At 41.5% G+C, this 13,744-nt stretch overlaps 2 protein-coding genes across 3 annotated transcripts in view; one reads left to right on the top strand and one right to left on the bottom strand.

Annotated features, from left to right (window-relative positions):
* The window catches only part of cUnh17orf67 (chromosome Un C17orf67 homolog), a 335,966-nt gene that overhangs the window by 88,297 nt on the left and 233,925 nt on the right, over positions 1–13,744 (top strand). The window lies entirely within an intron of this gene.
* ccdc40 (coiled-coil domain 40 molecular ruler complex subunit) lies at positions 3,192–13,596 on the bottom strand. Of its 2 annotated transcripts, XM_084005274.1 has the most exons (20): positions 13,541–13,596; positions 13,012–13,172; positions 12,743–12,836; positions 11,323–11,471; positions 10,941–11,024; positions 10,438–10,657; positions 9,687–9,844; positions 9,483–9,605; positions 8,585–8,706; positions 7,732–7,975; positions 7,428–7,610; positions 6,881–7,126; positions 6,543–6,756; positions 6,145–6,314; positions 5,958–6,049; positions 4,879–4,990; positions 4,499–4,687; positions 4,261–4,419; positions 3,434–3,796; positions 3,192–3,403 (listed from the first exon to the last, which is right to left on the bottom strand). In XM_084005274.1, exons 2-20 carry the CDS (start codon positions 13,144–13,146, stop codon positions 3,356–3,358), a joined length of 3,105 nt encoding a protein of 1,034 aa, XP_083861400.1. In that variant the 5' UTR covers positions 13,147–13,172; positions 13,541–13,596; the 3' UTR covers positions 3,192–3,355. The 2 variants fall into 2 exon arrangements, with proteins under 2 accessions (XP_083861400.1, XP_083861399.1); XM_084005273.1 differs by having other exon boundaries at positions 3,192–3,796.

The following is a 13,744-nucleotide window of genomic DNA, read 5'->3' as shown; positions in this document are numbered from 1 at the left end:
CACACACACACACACACACACACACACACACACACACACACACATATACACACACACACACAGAAAACATCAGTCAAGCGAGCAATACATATGTCTTCCATTCGCACCCTTGGTGGATTTCTCACGTTTGCTTTCAACAGCTCATTCAATATCTAATCACATCATGAACCCCATTTCATAAGTGAGCGAAGCCAGATTTGTTTGCTGAGTCCAGCCGCAGCCCGTGGTGTTCATGAACAAAGCCTCTCGCCGACACAGAAACATTAGACGGCATGCGAGTTCGCCTTAGTAATTCCTAATCATCAGCAAAGCAAACACACATACACACACACACACACACACACACACACACACACACACAGACACACACACACACACACACACACACACACACACACACACACACACCAGGAGCTATGAAAGTACAAAGTCCTCTGCTGGGGAAGGAAATAAGGAGGGGGGTAGCTCGTTTGTCAGCGCAAGGTTGAAGGCTTTCTCATACTGTTAGCTAACCTACCGCCCTTGTGGGTGAAGTTATTATTTACTGTACAGTAAAAGGTTAATGCAAACAAACGGAAGCTTTCACGGCAACCTCCTGTATGTGATGTAACGTTACCGGCACCAACACTTTGGATGCAGGTTATCTAACAGCTACAGGAAATATGGTAAATATACGTATAACCATACAAAGAAAAGGAGGTTTCCAAACATAACATTCATGAGGAGCTTGAGCAACCAAATGACGCAAAACTTGTCTCACAGGCACAGATGTATTTATGTATCAGCGTGTTTGTGGTTCAAGAACAAAGGGTGTCATTAAAGGAGATTAAAAGTGCGTATGCCGGTAAACTGCAATGGGGAAGGTGTGACTCAGAGAATCGGCAACATTATTGCATCTTGATAAATGACAGTTCATCAGCTCAACGCTGCAGTGCATGCGGCGAATTGTCATGAACAACAAAAAGGATTAAAGAAATATGATCCGTGCATCCATCTGTCACCTGACCGGCCTCTGTCAACAACCTGCTAATCTCCCTCATATCATCTCAAGGCAACTAAACCCCACAGCACGTATTTGATAATATACAGGGAAAATAGACTATTAATACACCAGAATAACCAGCTTGCAGTGATATGCTTCCACCAACAAGTTTTCGTAGTTTTTTGCTTATTTGGCAAATATTTCTTTTGTCGGGTCGGTTTTTTTTATAATGCTTTTGAGCACATGACTTTAAGTGGTGCTTTTGGGTGATTGTTTGTGGGGAAAGTTTTACAGATGTGTTGATTAAATCATCTAATTGATTAGTCGACAAAATCTGCTGCTTACAACAGACCTCATCCATCGTATGACCTCGTTAGTAGGGGTTAGCTGTGTGAAACGCTGATTTAGGTCAGATGAGAGGAACGTGAGAAAGTGTGAGTAAGATGAGACTGAGTTCTTTGTATGAGCTGCGTGTTTGGCCACGCTCCAGGGCCTTGTGCACATCTGCTGACCATTCTAGTGTCAGTCAGCATGCTGCTTGCGTCTGCTGCTGAAATTCTTGTCAGACTCAGTACGAAACGGTGCTCGCGCGGAGCATGCCATCTGAGGAGCCGGTTCCACAGCAAAGTGTTGAAATTGCTTGACGTCATCGTCGTGTAAAGCAGATGTGCTGCCTTCGAGGACAGCCTGCGGCTGCCTGGGCCGACTCCGTAAAGTCCCCAGTTGTTTTGACGAGTGGCGTCAATATTGATTTCCACGCCTGACAATGCAGACATGGTGTGAGACTGACTGACACAGTGCTATTGTGCCATTGTCAAGCAGGACATGTGTGGACAGTTTATTTAAATAGCAGCGTATGAAGACACATCTCCAGGTGCTGTACAATAAAATACCACACAGATGAATTACATTATAGTAATTTAAACATTGCAGACTCCATATTTAATGAATCAACACTGCAAATGGTGCATCTGCCCCAACAATACCAATAAACACACAGCCCCGATGTGCACGTCGTAAATAATAGAATGAAAGAATACAATGGCGCCCTGACAGTGCAGACAGGCTGCACCCATTGCCTTATGTATGTTTTAACAGTATGTTGTACATGTTCTACAGGAGCCTAATGACATTTTTACGATGGGTGTCACTTCAACAGATCAGGTGAGGCAACTTCCATGATACCTGGTTAGCCAAATGCTAAAGGTGCACAGTGGTGCTCATTTTGAATGTTTCAGCCCATGATATGAACGTTATCAGTTGTTTGCATTACCATTACTACCATTACAAATGGTTCAGATTGGGCAAACTGCACCCACATGCACGTTGTATGCAACGTATGGGACTGCCCCAAACAACATCATCACAAATACAAGACTCTTCTTTATCCATCCACCCAACCTTCATATTTATCACCCGGCCGTTTTGCACCTCATTTCGGCGATCCAGCTTTAAAAAAGATTATGGCCCACAAAGGCAGGTAGAGCCATGTCACCACCAGTCACAATGCTTTAAAAAAAAAAGTTTTGTATTGCATTGTGGGACATTGTTTTATATCACTAAAACACCAAAAATCAAGTACTTTTAGCGTGCATAGTTTATTTGAGTGTTAATTTAGCCACATCTCCATTATGAATGCACCACAGGACCTGATTAGAATCAGTAGTATGGAACGAGGAGGCAGCAAATGGTACTTTTTATCGAAATGTATACAGTATGTGTGTACAGTATGTTGTATGTAATGAGGAATATATTGAATAAAACAAACGTGCATTTTCAGTAGTTGTGTTGTTTGTGCACGCAAGGAGCTTTACCTATAGAATTAAGAAGACTGTAAGAAGTAGAAGAGAAGATAATAGTATGTATACTTTCTTAGAAAAGGGTGCTCTTTCATGAATAGAAATAACCACGGCAGTTTGTGTAATCATGCAGACTACATGCATTAAAGGTTATGGGAATGGAGCCTTGAACTGAACTGAATACTGCTTCAAAAAGCAAAATGAGGCAGTGGATAAGGGAATAACGGCATCTGAAATATGATCATATTGACCTGATACAAGATTTAAAGAGCTCAAATGTGCTGTTTACTGGCCTTTTTTCACTGACTGAACTGTTAAAAGGTGGATGTACGGACAATGTCATTAGCAACAAGCCTGTATGCTGCTATCACTTATTTTTCATACTGGCAAATGGGCTGAAAAACAATGAAGACTTTAGTTATTTTGTTGTTTGTTTTATTACATGTTTGCACAATCTAAATTTAATTTGAAGCATAAATGAAACACAATACAATAAATTACCTCTCATTTGTCTCAGGTCAACACATTTCCCTTGTATCTCCTCCTCCTGTACTCACTGGGGCATCTACATCTTTCACTCACTCTCAGGAGTTTTCCTGCTCTGGGGCCTGTGCGCTGCTGCCTGTGGGCTTGCTGCCTGTGGGCTTGCTACCTGTGCGCTTGGTGCCTGTGCGCTTGCTGACTGTGGGCTTGCTACCTGTGCGCTTGCTGCCTGTGCGCTTGCTGCCTGTGCGCTTGCTGCCTGTGCGCTTGCAGCCTGTGCCCGTGCTGCCTGTGCGCTTGCTGCCTGTGCGCGTGCTTCCAGCGCCAGCGACGGCCTGCGCAGCGCCCCTTGGTGCTCGGGGAACTCCTCACGCATGCGGTGCAAGACGATGCTGACGGCGTGCACACGCTCCATCTGGCTCTGAAGAGCGGTGCTGACGGATTCCTTGGTGGACAAGGCTTTGTAGCTGCCCTCACGAACGGCCTGCAGCTTCTTGGAGCGGCTCTGTAGAGCCAAGAGGTGGAATAGGTTCTAGAGGGAGGAAGAATAAAGAATGAGTGTGGATTTGTTTTTGTGCTTTCTAATGTTAGGACATTTACAGCAAAGACCACAGAAAAGGGAAAAACAATGAGTTGTTATTTCTGGTACTCTTGGTGTGTGGGAGTGGTTCCTGTCAGTGGAAACTGTGATGCTCAAGTCCACCTGACCCAGAAAAAAGATTCCCACCACGCCTTCAGTAATGCTAGTCAACAATTACTGCCAGAAGGATGAGGGTGCATATTTGAGTTCTGAATCTCATGACAGTGATTATTATTATGATTACTTTTACATATGTATCAGATTTCAAGACAGTGAAGAGTCAGTCACACACAGCATAGTACAAGAGTACAAGCTGTAATATACACATAACATCATTTTACAGCGATATACAATATATTAACATGGTAGCATGCATGTTGTAATGCAGTCCACTGTAGATTATATGTGTTTCTTACCCTGTCTTTGGTGTCCTGGAGATTTTCATATTCGGCATCAAGGATATCACTGGTGCCACAGAGGTCTATCAGCTGCTGTTTCTGCCATGAGAGCCTGTCGCTCAGACTAGCCTGGCTCTGCTGGAGGTCCCTGATCACCTGCTCACACTCTACCACATGCTGTTGACGTACATGCTGCATATAAGATCATTGTGCAAGATGCTTCATGCTCAACCAAAGAAATATCCACGTCCCCTACCTTGTGCGTGTCCTTGATCTTGTGCTGCAGGCCCCGTGAGACGAGGTACAGCTCACTCTTTGTAGTCCGTTTGCGGGAGCTGTGGGCGATGGCCTGCTTATGCTGGATGATACTCTCCCTTCTCTCCACTGTTGCTTCACTCTCCCTCAAGAGGCGCTGCCGCTGCTTCATCAACTGGTTGAGTCGCATCTGCGATGAAATAAAGAGTTAAATGATACATTTATATTGATTTATCTGATATGTATGCTTTGATTCTACAGTATCTACAGTGACTGTAATTATCCTACTGATGACAAATGACAACGTCAAACAGCGGATGACAACTTAATATTCCTGTTTATGGTCTCTATGTATAATCATATTGTGTACAATGTGTTTACCTCCATTCGGTGTATCTCAGCCTTCATCATCGGAATGTCTCCCTCCATGTCCACAGCTGAACGTGTCTCTTTTAAGAGCTCGGTCTTCTTCTCCCACAGCACAATCTGCCGCCTGTCACACACACACACACACACACACACACACACACACACACACACACACACACACACACACACACACACACACACACATACAAATAAGTACCCAGTATGTGCGTTATGAGTTGTTGTGTGGTATGAGAGATAGTTTTTTAAGTGGGGTTGTATGAGGAACATATCCGTGGTCAGTGTATTACCTACATCAGATGGTGCTTGACCCCCCCTGTTTTGGAGAAGCAGGCAGGTGTCACCAGCATGGAAGATATCAGTTTAAGTGTACGGCATATTTAGAACATTTTCACAGCTTCACCTTGCCCTGAGACAGCCCTCTCCAACGGTAAACTTATGGCGTTATGTCATCTGTGCTCCCCTCAAAGCCACACAACCCTATTGACCAAAACAGTTATTTCCCCTCACAGTGTGTGGGAGTTGGTCCCTGCTGCCTTGATGGGTTAGTTTGTTGGTATTATTGTGTGTCTTTGGTGAATCCAAACTAACCCTTTTAAAACACCAACATGGTAACAATGTTTTTTTAAGTGTCTAAAATGAGTTTTGCTCCTGCATCTGTCCACAGCAGTACATTGCTTTGCTCCAGTGCTGGACCTCCTGCCTACTCCTTCAAACCGGTGGGCGGCATCTATTGTAGGTAATACACTCAATATGGAGTATTACCAACAGTACTTCATCCTAGTTGAAAAAAATCCTAACCATTCCTTTAATATAGTGGAAAAATGGAGAGAGAAAACAGACTGATGTGAGCTGTCATTAAAAGAATTATATAATTCCAATACATATAAGCTAATGATTATTGTTAAACAAATGTATTAATATCTATGATTAGATTTAAATAACTCAAATACCCTAGAGGTTACTAAACTCTACTGGCATGATTTTTTCCTTGCATAAAGTCTGCAATGATCGCCATACAGACATAGAAATATAAACTCATATTAAACAAACAAAATAAATACGTGACTGACTCAGCCTCCGCCAGATTGTTAAGGAGTCTCTCTTTTTCTTCCTGGGTCTTCTCGTGTTTCATCTGCAGCTCGATAGTCTCTCGCTCTGCCTCCTAAACACATGATATCACGTTGAACAATCATTTGCTATTAAAAAACGTGCAAATGTTTACAAAATAAAAGACAAATCAAACAAACAATACTGTGCCTTTTGTCTGTGGAGGAAGTCCGTCTCAATCAGGGAGTTCTCTTGCTCTAGCGCCTGGCTGAGCTGTCCTTTCTTGCTCAGCAGGGTGTTGAGCTTCAAATGGTCTCTTTTAAGCATCTTCTTGTTCTTGTCCAGCTCCGCCTGCTCACGGTGCTCTGCTTCCATCTGACCTGGTGGGGTTTAGAGTTGGTTTAACAGCTGCGTGTGTACTAGTTCACGAGGTTACAGCACATACTGTATGAATTGTTTTACTGTGTTATTACATACATAAAACTTCACAAATACCTACGTTCTGAGACATGCTGTTTACTGGCCCGTGATCACGAGTAGCCTATGAATAATTTACTGGCAACAAACTTTGACTAACCAAATTTGCACTTTATAACTATATTACATACTCTCCAAGCGGATTTTATTCTGCTGCATGCAAGTGAAGTCTGTTTGCAGTTTGAGCATTTCCTTGCTGTTGGCTTCTATCTCCTGGGTCAGTCCTACTAGAGTCCCCTGTCGTCTCATCCAGAGCTGCTGGTCACTCTTGATATTCGTTGAGAGCTCCTTGATTTGAACCTTTAATGCCTCTCCCTTGATTTGCAGAGGACTCAGGTCTACATGCTGGGAATGGACACACACAAATCATAAAGGCAGCATGTCATTTATTTACATTTGATTGTTGGAATAGTTTCTAATTAACTTATATTCTGCATAAACAATAGACAATCAAAGAGAGCTGTCTCACCCCAGTGCTTGCTGCGATTTGATAGATCTTTTGTTTATAGTTGTCGATGATGGTCTGTTTCTGCCTGATAAGCTTATCAAAGGAAGAAATCTTCGTCTTGTTGGATGTTAGCAACTTGTTGCACTTTGCGATCTCCTCATCAAGGGTTCCCTGGGTGAGGGTCAGGCTGTCCAGATGTTGGCTGACCTTGAAGCCCTCCAGTCCCACTGCCAGTACATCATTCTCAAGTTGACACAACTGAGAGATCTAGAAGGAAGGAAGAGATGATCAGCAGGCCAACAACTGAATAGTTCTCCAACTTTATGGAAGTGCATTAATACATCCCTGAAGTATTTCTTTATTAAAGACAGGCTAAGTTTGAAATTAAAGATCTGAAAATATACAGCACATATAAAATAACTACCATACATAGTGGGCCACTCAACTGTCAATGGCACTGAAAGAGGTAATTAAGTATGCAAAGAAGAGGGCACTTCGTAGAAAGTCTTGCTAGTGTTCCATTGGTTAAACTTAAAGCAGGTAAGGTTTGCTTTTCCCTGATCTTTACCTTCTGCTTCTTGAGTGTGGCTACCCTGTTGGTGAGCTGCTGGGAGTACTTGGCAGACTTGTTGTGGGTTAGCTTTTGCTGGATGTGGGTCATAATCTTGTCCTCTGTATTCAGACGGACAGCACTCTCTTTCTCCAACTGCCTCCTCTGCTCGTTCACTTCAACATGGAGGAAGCTGGTTTCCTGGAACAATGCAGAAAACAAATGGTGAGTGGAATGGTTTCAGTGGGGAACAGAAGGTAGGAAGACATTCTGACTGGACACATCTCTGGACAAATCAGGAGAGCCGTTGTCCTGTAGCTACCTCCGAGAGCTGTGTGAGGGTGGACTCTGTCTGCTTCAGAATGCGGAGGCATTCGCTGTACTGGGCCTCCAGATACCCTTTCTGGGTCAGCTTCTCACTAATCAGCTTTTTGGAGGTGGCAACCTCCATCTGGGACCTGTTCAGCTGCACAGTTAGTGTCTCGTTTCTCTCCTGCTCTTCAGTGGTGGATCTCTTGTAACCTTCGATCTCTCTATCAAGCAAGATCACCTGTTGCTCGATGGTGCTGAGGGAAACAAGGGCAGCAGTAAAGAATGAATAGGTGCATACTAGATGTTTAAATCTCAGGTTAATATTGTGCGCACCCTACAAATAATGGGCCTCGTGCAAGATGTGATGAGAGAACACATTTCCACATAATTTTTGTTCATATCATCAATTTGTCATTATTTTTTCAGTGCCAATTGATTTCTGGGATTCACCAATATTTTCTTATTTTTTTTATCTTATTTTAAAATTGTACATAAAACAGTCCACAAATTGTTTGTCCAGCAATTGCAAACAATTCCAAATTGCACAGCAAACTGCAATTTGGGAGGAACAAAAAAAGAAGAGAATATGAGATACATTTAAGAGAATGTTTGCTGCATGGGGCCCATTGTGTTGTATCTTCTACACACATCTGCATATATATTCTTGCCGTATCCTGACATGCAGAGGTTAAAGCAAATCAACAATCTATCAACGCAGAGCAACACCATCCCAAGATGCTGTTCATGAAGCATGTCCCCTGCAGTGACAAGTTGTTAGTTACAAGTATGTTCAGAATGCACTTAGCCCATTTAAAGTGGATAGGTTACATTCAAATTAAGCTTTCCCTTGCTTTCATCCTCACCGTACACCCTCCTGCATCACACTGAAGGCCTCATCTCGTCTCTTCATACCCATCAGGCTGCTGCTCCATTGCTGCAGCAGCGGTTTACGTCCCATCGCCAGAGACTCCGTTTCCATCTCAGCCTTCACACAGACAAACACATAGGAGGACATGTGTTATGACTAATATTGTAGGTGTACTTAATGATATTTTTTATACATATACATCATCAAAACTGATAGTGAAGTTAATAATGTAATTGTATTTATATCATAATTTAGGTGAAAGCATTTTTATACATGGATGTTTTTTTTAATGGGAATCCCAGGAAGAGTAGCTGTTGCCTTGGTAACAGCTAATGGGGATCCAATAATAAATAAACTCAATACTGTACTGTCATAATATTTACAGATGTTCTCAAATATGATCTGAAAATGTATTACCGGGCATTTTCTATAACCATTGTAATGTTAGCATGAACACTTGGTGGAATTAGCAAGCTAACCTTAGTTAGCTAACCAGCCAGCTGCAAAATTAGAAAAATTAAACAACTTAATTCTTAATCTACACATTCTTGTACACTGGTACCACCGGATAATCAGTGATTTGTTTACGTTCTTTCATTTCATGACGTAGATTTGTCAGAAACAGTCGGGTATCTCAGGATTGGCCTTCCAATTAGGGCTGATTTGAAATGTTTTCACATTTTTAAACACTAGATGGCATTTTGAACCATTTTCAACCATGAAATGACAATCATTTCTGCCAATAAATACATTTGGTAAAAAAAAAGTTAACACCAGCATTGATGTGTTTCATCACAGTACAGACGTAATCAAGTCTAAAGCTAAAAAAAATATGTTAAAGGGTGCAGTTACTCTTTAAAGGTAGATACCATCTTATACCACAATAAAGTCACCTCAAAGAGAGCCTCTTTTGTTGCCTTTGTCTCTTCTGCTTGAGCTCGGAGCTGTGCCTCATACATGGCTCCCTGCTGGGTCACCCTCTCCATGTCTTTTGTTAGACGCTCCACATACAAATCCTGATGACACAAGAGTATGCTCAATCAATAACAGTAAATGAATCAATGATGCATTAAAAAGATCTGCAGTGATCTGTCCACCTGTTTCAATTTCTGGTCTTTCGCCTGGTTCTTCTCAGCTCCCGCTTTTCTTCGGGCATTCATCGTGGCTTTGACATTAGAGCGCAGGTCTTCACTGTCTCCTTGCATGAAGGTGAGCTGCAGCGTCATGTTGTCCATCTCCGCCTGTAACTGGGACACTATGAAGAAGATACACGAGTCAACTGTAACACAATGCCTTAAATATGTAGTTTGGAAGTATGGACCGACACTGATGCTGACTTGCTATCACTGAAACAATACTGAATAAATCGTATTAATAATATTAAATGAACCAAAATCGACCCTGCCATGAATACAGCATGTATGGCTCTATACTTGTTTTTCGTAATTTCTTGTATGTTTTCATATTTTCTTTCTCAAAATGTTTTTTTTTTTTTTTTTTTGCACTATTTATTGTTATGCACAAGACAAAGACAAATTCCTTGTATGTGCAAACCTAAACTAACAAGCTAACAAGCTGTGCAATAACAAGGATGGAGTTTAATTTAAAATACATTTAAATTTAACTGTTGAATCTTTTGCACAAAATTTGCCATCATTTATCATGACATTGCTGCAGAGACAAATGTGTGTTGCTGACTATTTCAGCTGCATAATTGGCTAAATTTTTATAATATTTTCTCATATTTACAAAGATGGTGTCAAGCATCATCATCATGGATTAAATCAAGAATCAATATAAATCTGGTCAACTCCATGGCAAGGCCACCAAATTGCAAATCAGTCTCACCATTGGTTTTGGCTTTGGCGTCTTGGACAATCATTTTGGAATACTGGTCCTTGGTTTTCTTCAGCTGACCCTTTGCATGATGATGTTTGGCTTCAGCCTGTGCCTTGGAATGATGATGGTCATCCAGCCTGGTCTGCTGTCTGGCCAGCTGTTCCTGAACCCTGAATATCTCAACACCAAGCTCCTGTATGTTGATGGCGTCTGCCTTCTCCATTGCCCGCTGTAGCAGTAGGAGAATCCGAATCAGAAAACTTAACATCAAGAGTCTATCATTCTATCAGATTCTTTGACAGTCGGTTTGACTTGGGTTTCCTTTTGTCATGAACACGCTTTGGAAGATGGTGCTGTTGACAACATCTGTGACAAACATAAAGTCAGGGAAGGCCTGAAGGCTTTGGCTTTGTATATTTATTTTATCATTATTTAGGAAAAACTTTGGGAAAATATTAGGTAATATAATAACAATAATAACAATAAATAATAATAATTAAAAAGCAGCCAACCTTTTCCTTCAGTTCCAAGTTGATCCTTTCCAGCCGCTTACGGAGGTGGCTGTTCAGAGCAGCCTGGTGTGTTCTGACCAAAGGCTGCAACAGATCAAACATGACATCAATGATGAGTCCAGTGGGCTGAATATCTAGTATAATGTTTGTGAACTCACTGTACAACAATAACTGAGTATATTCAACACTGTGCAACATGTACGTAGCTTTTGAATGTTTCTGCTGCTGATACTTGTACTGCTGATACCAACACATTGTATATTTATTGGAGGGCACAAGCTAACCTTTAAGTGGTACCAATGCACCACACAGGAGCAGTTAGGCAAAATCGATTAATTTAATGAATACTAATTGAATAACTATTGAAAGAGAAGCTCCATACATGTTCAGGGTCGAGCACAATTAATTCATTGTCATATTCCTCCTCCTTCTCCTCCTTCTTCTCCTTCATCAGTGGCTCCTGATCCTCCATTTCTTCTGGTGTGTTAAGGTTTGAGAGGTGAAGTGTAACCGGCTCTTGACCAGTATTTTCTTGCATAGAAACACAGAACATAAAACGCATTCTATAAAGTTGTAATCTTGTAATCTTAATATATATATATATATATATATATATATATATATATATATATATATATATATATATAACATATCATATAACATATCATATAGCACTTACACTACATGCACACACATTTTCATACACTTATTTCAGAGGTTGACATGCAAGATACCACCTTCCCATCAGGATCTAACTAACATTCATGCACATTCACACAAAGCCAGTATCTTGCCCAAGGACAATTCGACATGTGGGAGTAGAGGAGCCAGGAAATGAACCGCAGATCTTCTGATTGGAGGAGAGCTCACTCTACGCCCGAGCCACAGCTGCCAGGATCTGTACTTGACCCATTTCCATTCACCTTATATGCTAACACACTTCCTTTAGGCAATATCCTTAGCAAACACTCCACAAACTTTCATTTCACCAATTCAAATGCAAAAAATGCATTAATATTGTTTTGTGATATAGAACTTGGAAATAATACACTTGGAAGTATGTTTTGTTTGTCTTCCAAATCTAATTGGCAATTGTTTTCTCCATTCTGACTCAAGCCTTTGTTCTTATTCTCTTATTATCTTTGTCCCCCCGGTCCGTCTTACCACCATGGGGAGCAGAGCTTTCAGCCGCTCTGCTCCCCGGCTCTGGAACTCTCTGCCACCCGAAATAAGGAACATCAGTACATTTTCCCATTTCAAGTCCCGACTCAAAACACACCTGTTTAAGATTGCCTTTTCCCTCTAACCAAGTTTCCTGTCCATACTTCACTTTACTCTTGTGTACTTTTGTGGCTTCTTTGTATTTTATTTTTATTTTATTACTTCAATTTTATTTTATTCTATTGTGTACTGTACATTGTCTTTTATTTACTGTAAGGTGACCTTGAGTGACAGAAAGGCGCCTATGAAATAAAATGTATTATTATTATTATTATTATCCAATGAAAATAGGAAAACGTTTGAGTTAACAAAGGTGTTGTATTATAGCACAGTATCTTGCCCTTGGACAATAAAGTTTCCTGCATTCAATTTAAATTAAAATGTATGTGTGTGTATGTATAATGTTTTGAACTCAGAAATCCGAAGCAAACAACCTTAACTTTTCCCGTACTAATTTCTGTGCTACACTTGCCAATATAATCTCGCTCAGCATGATAAATGCTATTGTATTGAACTGTGCCATGCTGGGTCATACTGTGTCGCCTTGTGGAGTATAAAAACAAACAGGTTTAGTGACCGACCTGAATTTGTGGATACAGGGGGGTAACCCTCTGCACCAATGTGGTCAGGGTGAAGTTGGGTGGTTGGGTCGTCTGGCTCTGGTCCTGACTGATTCTGTGAGCCACACAAACAGATAGCATAAACAGTCCTTGACACGGATGATTTAGACAGCATGTAGTGTTACTCACACATTTACATGAACAGAATGCACACTTTTACAGGAGCTGGCAACTGGTAAATGGTACAGGAAAAAGTAGCTCGACTCTTCTCCCTTCATCACATATCGTACCTGCTGAGCAGGTGGGACAGTTGCTTCACAGTCCTCTGCTGGTTTGTCACTTCCATCCTCAGTTTGGCCGGAGCTTTCCTCCCTTGCGTCCTCAGCGCCCCCTCCTCCTCCTCTCTCACCCCTGGGGCTCTGCATTGGACCGACGTTCTTCTCCGTTTCAACTAACGTACAGTTACAACAAAGAAGCGCAGCCACATTAACATACTGTATCGTTAAAGTGTATTCATTTCCCCCACTTTAACACAATAGCAAACTCGCTTTCCGTATACGTTGTCTACAGAAAACACACAACCCTCAACTCATATATTAACAATACGCTAAATTACCGAACGCTAGCTTAGGTGTAACTTGTTAGCTTCGAACCAAGATAACGGTAGTTAGCGTAGACGTTTGGGAACTCATTAATCAACAGTTACAATAGTGGAAAGCTATCCTTAGCAACTCAACAAATAAAATATACAGAGCGTATTTCTTAACCGAGAGTAAGTCTATATTACATAATAATAACTTCCTTTTTGACACTACTTACCACCGTAACACCGTCACTGACAATACAGGGCACTTGTCGACCGTTGCTCGGCAACCGTAAACGTCCTCTGTAGGAGGAGGGGCAGTGCTCGTCATCAGTACAGATCGGATGGTGTGGTCCAGAGCCGTATCAGGGTGGATTGTCAAAGTAATACTGGAAGGCAGTTACATAGCCTACATGGTTCGTACTTTCAACGACTAAGTA

The sequence above is a fragment of the Eutrigla gurnardus genome (genome assembly GCF_963514095.1).
Source record: "Eutrigla gurnardus genome assembly, chromosome: 3".
NCBI lineage: Eukaryota > Metazoa > Chordata > Actinopteri > Perciformes > Triglidae > Eutrigla > Eutrigla gurnardus.
This window is presented reverse-complemented; position numbering and strand designations above follow the sequence as displayed.